Raw genomic sequence first — 12,359 nt, forward strand, 5'->3', positions numbered from 1 at the left:
TCGGGCGCGGAGGAGAGAGGAAGAATTGTCGCGCTGTAGAACCGAATCCCCTGCCGACAACTCGAAAGGAAATGAGGTGCCCCGGACAGGACCTATCCCAACGAAAAAGAAGCCACCGGACCGTGCGAAGGAGGAAAATCTTTCCTTACGCGAATCACGCGCGCGTCGTTGCCGACGACACCCGCCTCGACCGCGTTTCTCCTGACGACGGTTGGCCAGCGGGGGGGGGAGAGCGGAGGGTGCGTCACGTGAGATTAAGATATACGAATAATTCTCACCGACGCGACGCGCGCTGTCGCCTTCACGCATCTGCAACTTCGCGTCGTGTCGATTTCGACTGCACAAGAGAGCGCGAGATTCGGATATACTCCAAAAAAAGTAATTTCAGAACAAGCGGGATCATCTAAATTTTAGAGGATTTTACTCTTATACTATTGTAATATATGGCCTCAAGAGGATTCCTCTAAAATTAAGAGCAAAAAATTACGAATATATAATTTTTAAAGTTAAAAGAATTATATGTTATATAATGCAAATCTTATTGACATGCAAATATTTACAATTGACAATGCAAATATGTATTAACATAAATTTCCTTTTATACGCAGATTATTTAATCTTTTTTTAAGAGAATTATTATTTATTCTTACTGTACTTTATTCTTGCTTCACACGTTTTTTTATAAGGAAAGAAGAGAAAATTATTGTGAAACTGTCCGAGAGAAATTCTAGTTCAATTTTTTTGACTTTCTGCTGAAAGAGTAGGAGAAACATAAATTTGTAATTTTAAGTACTCTGAATAGCCTTTAATGTAGTGTGCAGTGCGATACGATAAATGGATATATTTACTTACACTGAATTATGGGCCAATATGTCTTTAAGTTGATTTTCTCCAAAAATTCTTGAACATCGTTTATGACGAAACAATCGGGAAAAACAGCATAAACTAAATAACGATCTCTCTTCTTTTCTCCTTTGCTTTAGACGCTGTCCATAAAACAAATGCGGCGACGATCGTCATATGCATAGAGAGAGTGTCTCTGTAGATGGAAGAGTAAAAACTGAGAAGCGTTCTTCTCGATATAAGAGGAAATCCTCTTGAAATCAGAGGAAAATAGAATATCTAATAAATTTTAGATGAATGGTTCACTTTAGTCACTTTATCGAAAGAGGAATCCTTTTCCTGTAAAAAAAAGGCTTCGTTTAGAATATGAGACTATGAGAAAAATTACTTTACAAACAGAATACTTTTTCTTTTAGTGTGGGGGATGCGATAAATTAAGAAAAAAAGTCGAAACAGAAATGAAAGATGCGATAAGTTGAGAAAAGATATTTAAACGGTATTTGCGCGTCGAAAGCAGAGAGGAAATCGTTGAGAGTCGCCGAACAAATATATATGTTGATTTTTTTTCTCAACTAGAAATTAACGAATAATATTGCTACAGAATGAATAGTTCTAAAAATCTGCTCTTTCATTCGGGAAAGACCGAAAAAAATATTAAAGACGCGATAAACAAACGTAATTCCGGAAGGCGTGTACCTTTTATTTCGTTTCATCGCCTCTCTCTATTGGCTCCGACAGCAATTTATCAAATGTAATTAACCGCTTGCGTTGGCATTTAATTGGCGGACTCGTGCAACTCCGTGCATCTGTTCAGTTCACACTCGAAACGAACGGAAACGTACACTGTGACTCAATTTACACGCGATTTGTACAAATCTCGAAGACTTCCACTTCAGAGCGTCTCGTTGTAAACGTTTAAACAAAACAACCGGATTAAGAGTTAATTCTCAGATTTGCCATTAGCGACGCAAGCGTGGTCGACACTCGCCAAGACGCAATGTCCGAAAGGGATTAATTATTAATTATATTTAAATGAAAAATACTTCGATTAATCGCGTTAATCGTACCCGATTGTTCCCTTGTCAACGTTCGAAGCGCGTATTGATAACGCAATAATATCAATGTAATGTCAATTCGTTGCCTCGGGGCTGCTCGGACTCCGCTCACGTCGCGAGAACACTACAAATGCGCTTAGACGTGTGAAATGACGTGCAGCGACGTGACTTCAGGCGACGAGAAACGTGGAAAGAAGCTTGAGCGTTAATTACACGCTTGTGCGTGTCGAAATAACACACTCGGCTTTGCAGCGAAGGATCTTCCCGTTTTCGTCTTGCCGCCGTTGTTCACCGCGACTCTCCCTGTTACCGTCGTAATCACCGTCATGTTATTTGCATCGACGATGCGACGCGATTACCCCGGCACGACGACCCGCGGCCGTCATGAGGACCTGCGGTCGAGTCGTCGGCCGAGAGGAACGCTTCGAATGCGTTTTAATCTCCTTCGCATTTCTTTGGGCGCGTGGCTCGACAATGGTGCGGAAGGTCCCGTGTTAAGAGAACGAGAACGAAAGCGAGCGTTCACTTCGAGAAGTGTGTTTTGGATTCGCCAGGTGCTAAGAAACACGCGTCAATGGCGTCCTCGCTCGCTCTCTCTCTCTCTCTCTCTCTCTCTCTTTCTCTCTCGAGTGCTTCTCGTCGGCCAGGAGAGAGAGAGAGAGAGAGAGAGAGAGAGAGAGAGAGAGAGAGAGAGAGAGAGAGAGAGAGAGAGAGAGAGGCGAGGTCCGGGTACACAAAGATCCACCTCGGCCGCGGAGCATTACAACTCGGCCATTCAGTTTTCTCACGTTGCCTAGGAAGCTGCGCCATGCGAAATCGCATTCGGCTTTGACGAAACGCGAATCAACCTGACGAAGGGATTACCCCGAGGTGCGAAAGTGAGAGTTCGCACGTGCGATATCGCGTCTCGAAGCCGAGTCGATCTCTCGACCCCTTCATTAATCGCATCATTAATGCTTGCTTATTACCGTTTTTTCTCCTGTTTTTTTTTTGCCATATTGAGGCCTCGAGATTTAGAAAAAATGGACATTCGGAATTGTCCTTCGACATTTTATAATCTCTTTATTCTCAATTTCAATTGACGCATGTTAATCGCAATTAACAACAATTAATAACAATAATCCGGTAACAATTAACCGGTTGAATGCAATACAACGAGAATTTCTTTTTAATAATTTGTATATCATCGTCTCGCATTAATGTTTCGATGGGGTCTGGCGATCAAAAGGAGGGAGAGCTTGCGTGTGGGCAAGCAGCGGCTTTGTGGTATCCAGAAGCATTGATAGAGATTTGAATTTCGGCACAATAAGCCAGGACTAGACAGAAGCGAGGAGAAGGTGTCGGCAGCTTCAAGCTGGGACTTGCGGCCGGCGGGCCGCGTTATTAGAGGTTGCGAATCAACACTCGCGAGACTTACGACAGGTTACGAGTCCCGAGTCGGTTATTAACGTTCACGCTCGCGCACCTAAATGCGTGGCGTCGAATAACTCCGACGCGTAAACGGCGTCGAAGTGCGTGAAATCGTATAATTTGCATATAAATGAGGGGAAGGGAGGGGAGGGGCATATATTTCTCTCGGCGCGCACGATACACCGGCTTTATGCGGGGCGGAGAAAGAATCGGCTTTATTTTTTCCTATCGGCGAGATAACGAGGCATGGACCTGGAGTGACACCTGAGGTGTCGAGGCCATGACACGTTACGAGGGTTGCCGCGCCAGACATCCATCACTTCTTTGTATGGCTGCCCCGTGACACCTGGTTCTCCGTTCCCCGGCTCCACGGCAAACCCCTACGATTCCTTTTTAACCTCCCTCCATCCCTCTCTCCCTCCTCCGCCGGTCACGGTGGCGATCGTACCCACCCCCGAAAATTGCTCGGACTACGACGAGCGACACGAGTCACGGATACGCTCGGAGAACAGCCGATGGTTGCCCCGCGATGTTGCACTCGTCGCGTTGTACGTTACACGAAGAGAATTGCAGGATGGAGAATTTGCGAGATGTCGGAAATCACTGCTAAATGTTCAGAGAGAGAGAGAGAGAGGGCCGGAGGGTGGATGTAAATCTGTTTGTCTACAACAGATGAAAATCTCTTTAGATAAATTTGTCTCCAACACTCGGAGAATACTTGGTTGAACTTGAGGAAACTTGAAGAAAGAAATTATTTGCATAAATCTGTTCCCAAGAAGAAGAGAGGGAAAGATATTTAATACAAATTTTTCAAATATACAACCAGAGATTTGTGGAGGTCGAAGCCCTCATCCTTAAGACAAGGGGATCACTTCTGGGGGATGGCCAACCGCGCGCAGCTTGTTTTTCGCAAAAGTCACCGGGAGTCCCCTGAGACAGATTACTTGCTCCGATGGTTTCGAAGAATAAAGAAGACAGAAGCAACCGGTCTGTCCTCCATTTCTAACCCTCGATCGAGGGTCCTTTCATTGAGAGCGATCGCCAAATCCAGGTGCCGTTCTTCGTTCCGCTACATCTTCGGAGACCTTCATATTTCACCCCATCAATGGCTCGAAGGAAGCCAAGGCGCAGGTGTGCTGACCAAGTCCATGTCGGATCTTTGCGATCTCTTGCGGCTACAAAGAGAACCTACAATGCGAATGAAAAACGAGTCACAAGCGGAACGAATTTCCTACCCCCCGCCTGGTTAGTGTCGGCTCTGTTGCACATTGAAACTTCCGTGAGCTCGATTAGAAGGTACACCCACTGCGAAAGGGCTGACACGCGACTGACGTCGGCGAAATGTGAAGGAACTCGCTGTCATTGTGACGACGTTCTTGGCGCGTAACGTGCGATTTGGCGCGCGCGCCAAATGAAAATCGTCGCGCCGCTCCGCGGCAGCGCGGAACGTGAGTCGCTGATTTTGCTTTCGTTTAATGACCGCGCTTTCCCTGCGCGTTTCCCTGCATGTCGCCGAGCGAAGTGTGTGGAAATTTTTAACGCGCAAAAGTACATTATAATCGACGCCGCGACACGCTGCCAGGGCGATGTCCGCGGGAAAAAAGCATCTCATTAACGCGTAACCACCGCGGCGGTCCTGAATAATTGATTCACGTAACGCGTAAAATTCAATCTTTCAATTGACTTGAATTATTGATTCGTACTATTGTAAGGATTATACAGGACCCCACGGAACACAATCAAGGGATCGCACTGGATGAATAGTTGAATGCTGAATGGTCCCGCAGAACTCGCAAATTAAATATGGCGGTAAATAATTTCGCGTGTAAATACCCTTATTAAAAATTAAGATGTATATAAACAGAAAGGGAAAGAGAAAACAAGAGAGAGAGAGAGAGAGAGAGACATATCCCCTCCCCGAGCATACCGAACATCCGCCAGATGTTTGAAGAAACACCGTCGAATCCCTCTTTAGGGAATTCCTCCGAGACACAATGTCGCACCTCGGATTCAGAGGGAAGTGCAAACAAGAATCTAATTACTATTATCGCCCGCTCCTCTGCCCCTTTCACCGCGTCTCCTTCCCCAGCCCCGAAAGCCCAGTGAAGCGTTTCCGGGAGGGCTCCGGGAGAGGGCGAGGGGAGGAGGAGGGGAAGAGTCTTTCGGTAGAGAATATCGATCGATCGACACCTTCTCGGTGACCCCGACTCGTCGACATGTAAGCCCGGCATTGCCTCGGGGATGCTTCGAGGGAACTCGTCGATAGCCACCGACAGAGGGAGGCGGTATCTCTCATTAATAACCGGTGACTCGGCGTTTATATAAATAATCCTACGCGGTCGCAGGCACTCACCTGCGATTCGGTCGATCGCTCACCATCCTGACATGAAAGAAGCTTCCCTCCCCTTGCCCGCCCCCTTGCCCCCGCAGTTACAACCGATCCATCCGCTGCCTCCGTCGCACTCTTTCGCTCGCTCGCTCGCTCGCTCGCTCGCGTGTCTATTCTTTCCTTTTCCGTTCGTGCCTCATTTTCCCTCTCGGATCGCCAGCGCACCTAGACATCCCTTTTCCTCTTTCTCTCTCTCTCTCTCTCTCTCTCTCTCTCTCTCTCTCTTTCTCTTCCTCCCTCATCCCTCTCATTCGCGTGCTCGCGCTCGCGCGCCCTCGAGCGCGGACTCCTCAATCGAAATTCCAAAAGGCACTAGAGCAGGACACACTACTATACTCTAGTCGCCGGCGAGTTTATGAATGCCCGCCTGCGACGTCCGGCCATTTATTTCGACTATGCTCTAATACTTCACCGCCGTAGAATGCTCACACCGACGTGCCAGCGGACACCTCGAGCGGTATCCACGCGAGTGGGCGAATGCGACTTTCTGCCGTCCGCGCGAGGACGCGCTTTTAAAAATTAACTTTGCACCGACTGTGCTCCAAGCCGCGCTCCCTCTTACGGCAGCACTCCGTCGGCGTCGTTGAGGATTTTCCCTCGTCGATGATGCGCTCGTTGTAGACGGTGGGGACGTGCGAGTTGAGAACAATGCGACTTCCTCGTAACTTACGGCATCGGAACGCGGAACGCCGTGGAATTCCGAGAGAGAGAGAGAGAGAGAGAGAGAGAGAGAGAGAGAGAGTGCGAAAAGAGACATTAAAACTGTTTTCCGTGGCATGATGCGTCTTCATAACGGCGTAATAAAAGTTTTCATCCTTGCAAATGGCTAAACTTTATTCGCGGGAGACTTCCCCGGCTCTCGCGGCCGCCCTTTCTGCCGCCCTGCCTCCGCTATATTCCCGCTATCCCCCGTTCGGTCGGTCTGCCTGCACTTTGGCCGGCGCAATTATTGTTTGTCCGGTTTACGACACGCGCGACGCTGACCGACAAGGGGAACTCGAAGAATGCAAGTTTGCCGCGAGAGATCACGATGACGTGGATCGGACTCGAGAAAAAACGGGCATACGTTGAGAAAAGGAAAGTTAACACTCATAAAAAGTATTCTATTTGTAAAATGATTTTTCCCATTGTCTCGTAGTCCGAGCGAAGTGTTTTATAGAAAAAGGATTCTTCTTTCCATAAAGCGATTAAAGTGACCAATTCGTCTAAAATTTATTAGATATTATTTTGTTTTTCTCTTATTTCAAGAGGATTTCCTCTTATATCAATTAATTTCCTCTTATATGAAGAGGAATATGTTGATTTGAATGTCGGCTTCTTTTGTTCAATCATGGGTCCACTTTTTCTCATGGGAACACTTTTTGAAAAGGATATGTATCTTGCTGTAACATGTAACGAAGATAATTTAGTCATAACAAAACTGATTGGAAATTTATTTGTTATGATGATCTTATTTCATTCGTGCCTACTTATTGTAAAACTGGAGCCAGAAGTACATCTATATATATATGTATTACTTTTCGCTATGCATTACAATAATTTTTTCAAATTGACCAGTATAACCAGTAAGAATAAAGTACACTAAGAATAAATAATAATCCCCTTAAAAAAGATTAAATAATCTGCATGTAAGAGGAAATTTATATTAAAATCAATAAGATTTACATTCCCCTCTAATCTTGCAATCCCTCTAATTTTAATAATAATATGTTTATAATATTTTCCTCTTAATTTTAGAGGAATCCTCTTGAGGCCATATGTAAGAATAAAATCCTCTAAAATTTAGATGATTCCGCTTGCTTTGAAATTACTTTTTTTTTTGCGTGAAATATACGTCGTTTCGAAGATGCGAGACGAGTGTCCAGAATTAATGACGGAGTGAAACGTCGTCGTGAAAATAAATTAACAATGCTAAGCACGATACAGAAGTTGGCTTTGTAGAAGAGCTTAGTTATTTGGTATTTGGTATTTGGGTTGTGTTATACCTTGCTAATCTGTGCAAAGCTCTTAATTTACTTACAGTACCTTTTCGGAGATCACTAAAGTACCGTTCAGTGACGCAACGCGGTTCAGTCTCCAACAAGTCAACGAATAACCGCGCAGGTCTGACGCGTTTCGTATGAACTGTCAATTTTTATCGGCTGTTATCATTCCACCGTAAAGTTTATCGCTTCCTCCGCGTAACAGCCGCGCTTCCGCTTGCACGTGGAATTTTTGCACCCTCGAGCGCAAAGTGCGAGCGCAATCTCGCGAATCTCAGCGGGCGCGTATTGCACCTCGCCGAGTGTCGGATACACGACGGAGGTAACCGCGAGCCGTTTATCTCCGTATTATCGCGGCTTGTCTTGGAGGGACCGCGTGCGTCTTTGTGTTGCGGGCGCGCATTTCGGTTTCATTCATGCCCGCCGCCGCCGCCGCCGCCGCCGTTTCTGACGTCGTAGAGGGTGCGGCTCGATCGCACCGTAAAATATTTAACGAGGTAGTTCGGCGAGACGTCTTTGTAAACGGTATGAATATCGCAATAAAATATATATGTATACCGCCTATATATATATATATATATATATATACATCGGCGTGGCGGCGAATATAAATTCAACGAGCTTCCGTCCCCGTCGTCGTCGTCGTCGTTGCCGGGCCGTTTCTTGCCGTTTCGTCGCCTCGTCGTCGTTCGATGTCGGCGTCGCGGTCGCCCGCGAAACTTCATAAAAGATACGATCGAGGCATAACGCGGATAATTTCTCTTAATACCCGGCGTGATGCTTGATCTGAGCCCTGCCCCCTTCCCCCCTCTTCTCCCCCTCGCTGCCGTGCCCCTTTCCAGTGCCTTTCGCCCGCCTCCGTTTTCCTCGCACGACACACCGTCGCGCGTGTGGAAGCTCCAGGCGATCGTTACTTTCTTCTTACGCGATTTCTCTCTATTGTTTCAGACGAGTCCCACGACTTGTTGCGGCGCACCGACCGGGGCCGGGACACGAGCATCGCGTGATCGGTGAGTGTTGTGACACAGATTTCGTTTCCTTTTGTTTCCTCGCAGAAAGAGGGAAGACACGAGAGTCGCGAAGGAGGCCCTTGGATGACGCGGCGGAAGTCGTGGAGCTTCGACGGGGAGGCAGGCTTCAGCTTTCGCGTTAATTTTGCATTTTCCTCACACGTGCGCGCGGTGAAACGTGTGCTGCTCACGCACAATTTCACACACTGTCGCGCGTGATCCTTCAACTCTGCGAAATTAATTTTATGCGAGTTGCGCGCCATTTGTCCTCCTGCTCGCGCGCGCGCGCATCGTTCGTTTCATACGCGAACATTTATATGCACGAGCGATCTCGTGAGCCCATTTCCTCCCTCCGTCTGCGAATATCGTACGCGGTGGCATGCGCGACGGCAATACCTCGGCGACAATACTTTTCGCGGGGCGAGCTAGCGAGAAGAGGATCGGAAGTAAATAAAGCGAGTACCGCCCCGATCGCGGCGGAATAAGCTCGCGAGGAGGCTCGACGCGAGCCTCGCGCTTCCTCCAGCCGTCCGTCGTCTCGCGGAGTGACTGCGCTCTGACGCGATCCAACCGATCGGAAGTTAAATCAAGGCCAATTACGCGCCAAGTAACGTCGCGTCGCGCGCGTGATGAGCGCGAAAAGAGATACGAGGCTCGATCCCGAGATAAGCGCTATAGCCATTCTCTCTCTCTCTCTCTCTCTCTCTCGCGCGCGCGCGCGCGCGCACTTGGGTCGATTCCGAAAAAAATCGGGGCTGAACAAAAGAGCCGGGAAAGATCAGTTCTCCATTCGTTTGCGCCTTTCTTCGTCTCTCGGCGGTTTACCGATCCTCAAGAACCTTCTACGCGTCTACCGCGTCGATTCGCGATGTATGGAGAGCAAGAGGAGGAGGAGGAGGAGGAAGAGAAGGGGGCGGAGGAGGAGAAGGAGGAGGAGGAGGAGAAGAAGAAAGAGGAGCAAGAGGCGGAAAGAGGTTGCCGGGGGAGGAAGGGCAGCGGGGCCAGGGGGAGAGGGCAAGCAGGAAGGCGGCGGCGAGCGGTTGGACGGAGCGAGGGGTAGCGGGGCACACTCCGAGGGTGGAAGAGCATCCCTCTTGATGGCGTCACCTCGAGGGCCCAATTAGCGCCAGCACGAGTGTCATTTCGTCGCGGTTTCCGCATACTGGCTGCCGTTGACTGGCGTTTTCTGCCAGCGCGGTTTCGTTTCTTCCACGTAGACAGTTATATGGCGTGCGTGATGAGGTGGCTGCATTTCCCGAGCGAGGCTGGGGCTGTTGCCGCCACCCTCTCGCCCTCCTTCCCCCGCCCTTCGCCCCCCCTTCCTCCCCCCTCATAGGCTCCTTGTGCCGATCTCTTCCTCCCTCGCCTCCTCCTCGCGCGCCCTCGGGGATTTTCTTCCTCTTTTATCCGCCGCCTCCGTCGCCGCCCTCCGCCTCCCCCGCCCCCCTCCCCGCCGCCCCTCGCCTGCTGGCTTTCTCGCCGACGGGGCCCCGCGACGAGTTGCATTATCCAATTTTCTAGCAGATATTTCGTGATATAATAATTGGACATTCAGCGCGAAGCGCCACCACCGCCCCCGCTGTCGCCTCCGTCGGTCCGTCCGTCCGTCCGTCCGTCCGTCCGTCCATCCGTCCGTCCGTCCCGGCCGCCTCTCACAGCTCGGCCCCGCTTTCAGGACGAAGGACGGTTGAATTATATTTCCCGGGAGGAGCGAGGAGAGAGAGCCAGAGTCAGCCAGCCAGCCAGCCAGCCAGCCAGCCAGCAGCCAGCCAGCCAGCCAGCCGGTGGAGGAGGACAGGCTGGCAACGCGATATCCCGCGATGCGCGGCGCGGGCTATCAATAGAAACATTTTCCATCGGCGCGGAACACGTCGGATAGTTGTGTGCGCGTGTGTGTATGTGAGTGTGTGTGTGTGTGTGTGTGTGTGTGTGGGGGTGTTTTACCCCACCCTTCCTCCTCCCTCCTGCCCGCCGCCGTCTTTTTCCGTTACTTCTCGCGGCTCGCTTCCTCTTCTCCCGCTGCTGCCCCCGGCCCCACCTCCCTCCGTCCTCCTACGGCCATGTCTTCATCCCTTTCATCCGTTCTGCTCGGTTCCTCGGTTATTTCCATAACGACACTTTATGCAACGTTAATTATTGTCGGCGTAATGAGCTCGAGGAAGTCTTCCAAGACGCAGCAGCCTCGCGGCATTCCCCTCTCGTCGTGCGTCCTCTCTCTCTCTCTCTCTCTCTCTCTCTCTCTCTCTCTCTCTCTCTCTCCCTCTCCCTCTCCCTCTCCCTCTCCCTCTCTCTCTCTCTCTCTCTCTCCCTCTCGCTCGCTATTTCTCGTTCTCTTTCTCGCTCCACCGTCCACCCACCTTCCGCGCCGCTATCTTTCTCCTTTCCTCTAGTTAGCAGCGCCGAGTGTCAAAGGGTTCCTCTCTCGTCATTCTCGGGACGGATACCTCGCGAATCTCCGCATCACCGCGTACTTCCACGGAGCTGATCTCGTTAAGAGACTCGTTCTCGTTCACGCCCCGCCCGCTCGCGCCTTGTTAGCACGTCTCTCGGGGAGTTCACCTTCCATTTTTCCTTTCCGGGATTGGGTGGCGCTAGATCGCTGAAAATGCGATTTAAGGGACGTTAATGTTCCTCGTTGCGATGGTGCCATTTACGCGGCCCGGGCGGATAATAATTTCACGGCGGTGGAGAACGGCGTGCGCACAACGCGCGATCGCGAATTCATTTTCCGCGTGCTAATTTTCTCCTTTTTTCCTGTTTCTTTTTTCTTTTTTTCTTTTTTGTTTATGTATGAATAAACAGATTGCGCGCGCTCGCGCGGAACATTAGCGACGCTGGTTAGCAAACTCATAAATTACCGTGAATCGCCCGGCACGTTTTAATTAAATTATTAATTGCCTCGCCGAAAACACGTGCCTTCGCGTGAGGCGCAAGTTCAGTTCTTCATTTGCGCCCTGCAAATTCCTTCGAGCTCGTGGGGTCAATTGAGGATCTCGGGATGTAATATTTTGCACGCTATTCTTCATTTCATGCTACAAATAGTCCTTTCTCGCGTTGAGAACTTGCACAACAACTCGCGTTGAGAAAATTATTTTATACTTATTCACGTCGCATTCTGCCTGCATTTATTCTTTTCTTGATTTCCACGAATAATGCGTGTTAATTGTGCGACCTTCGGCTACAGCCAGCTACAGTATGCATGATAAGCAGATATTAAATAATTAATATGAGTGCATAAACGGGAGTGGATGAAACATTGTCCTTCCTCATAATCTGTTTATTATAATTTACTTATCGACGTTGGAAATTCGAACGGGAAGAAGAGAAAAAGTTCTTTGATATCAAGGATTTTTGATATCATCGCAAGATTCGTGCTTCAAAAGAGATGTCTCTTAAAAGAGCGATCTTTATGTGGCAAGTCCGTGGTGGGACTAGGGTTGCCAAATCCAAAAGTAAAAATTACCGGACATTTCTCCTTTAGTAACAAACCCAAACCGGACAGAAATAATAATCATAACGTTATATTAAATACAAAATACGACAAGAATTTATTTGCAATATTAATTTCCAAACAATTTCATAAACAAGATTTGATATAAATAATGGATAAAATAATAAACTATTACTTTTTTTAATATATATGGAATGATGGATCGGCAGATCATCTACT

General features: G+C 48.7%; 1 protein-coding gene across 1 annotated transcript in view; it reads left to right on the forward strand.

Moving 5' to 3' along the window:
- The window catches only part of LOC112588206 (uncharacterized), a 262,479-nt gene that overhangs the window by 66,369 nt on the left and 183,751 nt on the right, over positions 1-12,359 (forward strand). Inside the window, exon 3 of the mRNA XM_025297210.1 lies at positions 8,628-8,689. Coding sequence (XP_025152995.1) covers positions 8,628-8,689 — 62 coding nt within the window. The remainder of the gene's footprint in view (positions 1-8,627; positions 8,690-12,359) is intronic.

The sequence above is a fragment of the Harpegnathos saltator genome, unplaced genomic scaffold (genome assembly GCF_003227715.2).
Source record: "Harpegnathos saltator strain DR-91 unplaced genomic scaffold, Hsal_v8.6 scaffold173, whole genome shotgun sequence".
NCBI lineage: Eukaryota > Metazoa > Arthropoda > Insecta > Hymenoptera > Formicidae > Harpegnathos > Harpegnathos saltator.